Source organism: Mandrillus leucophaeus, unplaced genomic scaffold (genome assembly GCF_000951045.1).
Source record: "Mandrillus leucophaeus isolate KB7577 unplaced genomic scaffold, Mleu.le_1.0 Scaffold286, whole genome shotgun sequence".
In the NCBI taxonomy this organism is placed as follows: domain Eukaryota; kingdom Metazoa; phylum Chordata; class Mammalia; order Primates; family Cercopithecidae; genus Mandrillus; species Mandrillus leucophaeus.
In genome coordinates this window covers 124,041-127,061 of record NW_012102987.1, presented here as the reverse complement: position 1 = coordinate 127,061, position 3,021 = coordinate 124,041, and the positions used below count along the sequence as shown (strand labels likewise).

Below are 3,021 nucleotides of genomic sequence, written 5' to 3'. Positions count from 1 at the left end.
CCTGGTGAACATGGTAAAACCCCATCTCTACTAAAAATACAAAAATTAACCAGGCGTGGTGGTAGGCACCTGTCATCCTAGAATCTGGGGAGGCTGAGAATTGTTTGAACCTGGGAGGAGGAGATTTCAGAGAATCTGGGGAGGCTGAGGCACGAGAATTGTTTGAACCTGGGAGGAGGAGATTTCAGAGAATCTGGGGACGCTGAGGCACGAGAATTGTTTGAACCTGGGAGGAGGAGATTTCAGTGAGCTGAGATCGTGCCACTGTACTCCAGCCTGGGCATCAGAGCAAGACTGTCTCAGGAAAAAAAAAAAAAAGAAGGAAAAAAAGTAATAGATGATAATAGGTGAGTCTTGAAAGATGAAAACATTCTGGAGATCTGTTGCAGAACAATGTGAATATGTTTAATGCTACTGACCTGTACATGTAAAAACGGTTAAGATTTTATGAGACATATATATATAGATATATGAGATATATAATATATTACATTATATGTAATTATTATTTTTTTGAGACAGAACTATGCTCTTGTTGCCCAGGCTGGAGTGCAGTGGTGTGATTTTGGCTCACCACAATCAATCCACAGGGGTAAAAACAGCTTAAAAAAAGCAAGCCCATCCACCTCTGGGACTTCTGCCCTTCACCTCTGAAAAGACCCTCACCCACTTCCCTCCCCTCCTCCTGGCCCCTTCCCCATCTCTGGATCTTTTGGATCTGCTCATCTTTCTTCCTGCCCTTCCTGCCACCAGCTGAACTGTTGCATAATGAACAGCTGCCAGCAAAGATATCCAAAACTGTGCTGCACTTTCTCAGTTAAAAGCACCAATGGAATGTTCATCCTTTTTTTAAGCTATTTTTACCCCTGTGGATTGGATTAAATCAACTTGATCTTCACTGTCTGCACCTCCAGGCTACGATGAGCCCATGTGCTCTTTTTCAGGTCCCAGATTCCAGGTGGGCAGGACATCACCACGTAGCTGTGTGAGAGCTGAGCGACCACCTCCTGTCTGTACCTGTCATGCGTGTCCGTGTGAAGAGACCACCAAACAGGCTTTGTGTGAGCAACACGGCTGTTTATTTCACCTGGGTGCAGGCGGGCTGAGTCCGAAGAGTCAGCGAAGGGAGATAAGGGTGGGGCCGTTTTATACGATTTGGGTAGGTAAAGGAAAATTACAGTCAAAGGGGGGTTGTTCTCTGGCGGGCAGGAGTGGGGGTCGCAAGGTGATTAGTGGGGGAGGTTTATGAGCCAGGAAAAGGACTTTCACAAGGTAATGTCATCACTTAAGGCAAGGACTGACCATTTTCACTTCTTTTGTGGTGGAATGTCATCAGTTAAGGCGGGGCAGGGCATTTTCACTTCTTTTGTGATTCTTCAGTTACATGCAAGTCATGGGGTATGTGATGGCTTGGCTTGGGCTCAGAGGCCTGACAGTACCCACCACAGCCTCTGCACTCACCAAGTCCTGCCCCAGCAGAGGATCCCGCCTTTCACATTCAGAAGTCCCACCTCCGGTACTAGAATGTACGTTCCTGACGGTTAAAGAGAACATTTCCTGTGTGTTGTGCGTGAGACTCAGCGTGTTACTTCCTATGCCAATGCCCTTAGCGAATGACTGTGAATGGAGAGACTAGACGGCAGAAAACTTGCCGTGCAGGACTTTCCCTTTCTGAGAGGAGGACCCAGAATATGATGATAGGAATAAGGAAAAATTGAATAATGCCTGTCTTAGCAAAGTGGCTCGCTCTAGGCCTTTCTCAGAGTTTAACGTATTATAAATTAGGATGGCATTAAAAAATAGAGTCAGAATGGTTTGCATCTGATTATGATGGGCCAGGTGTTTGCCTGGATTCCATTCCTAGTCAGTCCCCACCAGTCTAGCTAGGAACCGACCTTTGTAGCGAGTCCTAGGCTTGGTCCTGAGTGCTTTTTGGAAGGAAGGGTAGTAGGGGGCAGGGAGGTGGGTGGCTGGGTCCCCCCGGCCTTTCTCTTGGACAAGCCTGCAACTCGTCCTCTCTCAGGCTCCAGGGCAGGGCAGGCACCTACCTTCTCTAGCTAACAGCCTTGCTGGGAAAGCTACTGTGATCATGTAGGTAAAAAACGCCTTGTCAACCGCAAACTTCCAGACAGAAGTCCCGTGAAATTCTTACCGTCTGTTCTGGACAGTGGCGCGAAGGCTATTTGGAGAGCTGAACTCAGTGTGAGCCCAGCACGCCCCGCCCCAGCTGTCTCAGCTGCACCCAGGAATCCTGCGGCGGCCACTCCCCTCTCCAGCTGGCCCCGTGATGCAGAAAACATTTTCCCCACCCATCCCAGCAACGCTCGCCCTTCCTTACTAAGTCACACTTGTGCCTGACTCCCAACAGTACGCTTCACGCCCACGCGTGGAATCGAGGGAGAAACCAGCAGATCTGCGCTCGTGGCCCTTGCCTGGCCCGGGCACCTCTCGCGACCGCGGTCCTGTCCAGGGCGGACATCGTCCACCTTCTTACAGATGGGGAGCCGAGCCTGGGAGAGGCCAAGAGACGTGCCCGGCGCACACTTGGCCCCCAGCTGCTTGCAGTAGAAACGGGGCCCCGGAGGTCCGGGGGGGTCTGCTCGGCGGGGTGTGGCGGACTCGCTCAGAACCAGATGCAACCACGTTGTGCAATGCTCATTCCTGGGAGGGGAGTTCTGCCCCTGGAGACGGGGTCACCAAGCTTTCCTTGTGGGATGAGGTTTTTCTCCCTCCATCCTCGCCTCCTCACCTGGCTTCTGCTCGGAGGAGCAGCTGGGTCGGCAGCTCGGGCTGGCCCCTGCCTTTCCCTGAGCGCCTGCGTCTGGGGCAGCCTGGCTGGCAGCAGCAGGCCAAGGAGTGCCCCTGCAGGGGGTTGCGGCCGGACAGCTGACGCGCGCCCGGCCTGTGCCGGCTGTTCCGAGGATGCCGGAATGTGGAGCGGGGACGCCGACAGGGAGGACGCCTCTGCACCATCCCCTGGGGCAGCGTGGGGAGCTCGCGTCCTTCTCCACCTTCGGGGCA

General features: G+C 52.7%; 1 protein-coding gene across 1 annotated transcript in view; it reads right to left on the bottom strand.

Annotated features, from left to right (window-relative positions):
• CIDEA (cell death-inducing DFFA-like effector a) overlaps nucleotides 1-3,021 on the bottom strand; it is a 49,085-nt gene that overhangs the window by 6,409 nt on the left and 39,655 nt on the right. The window contains exons 6-7 of the mRNA XM_011985547.1: nucleotides 2,750-3,011; nucleotides 1,462-1,519 (exon numbers count right to left, since the gene is read on the bottom strand). Of these exons, the coding sequence (XP_011840937.1) occupies nucleotides 1,462-1,519; nucleotides 2,750-3,011 (320 nt within the window). The remainder of the gene's footprint in view (nucleotides 1-1,461; nucleotides 1,520-2,749; nucleotides 3,012-3,021) is intronic.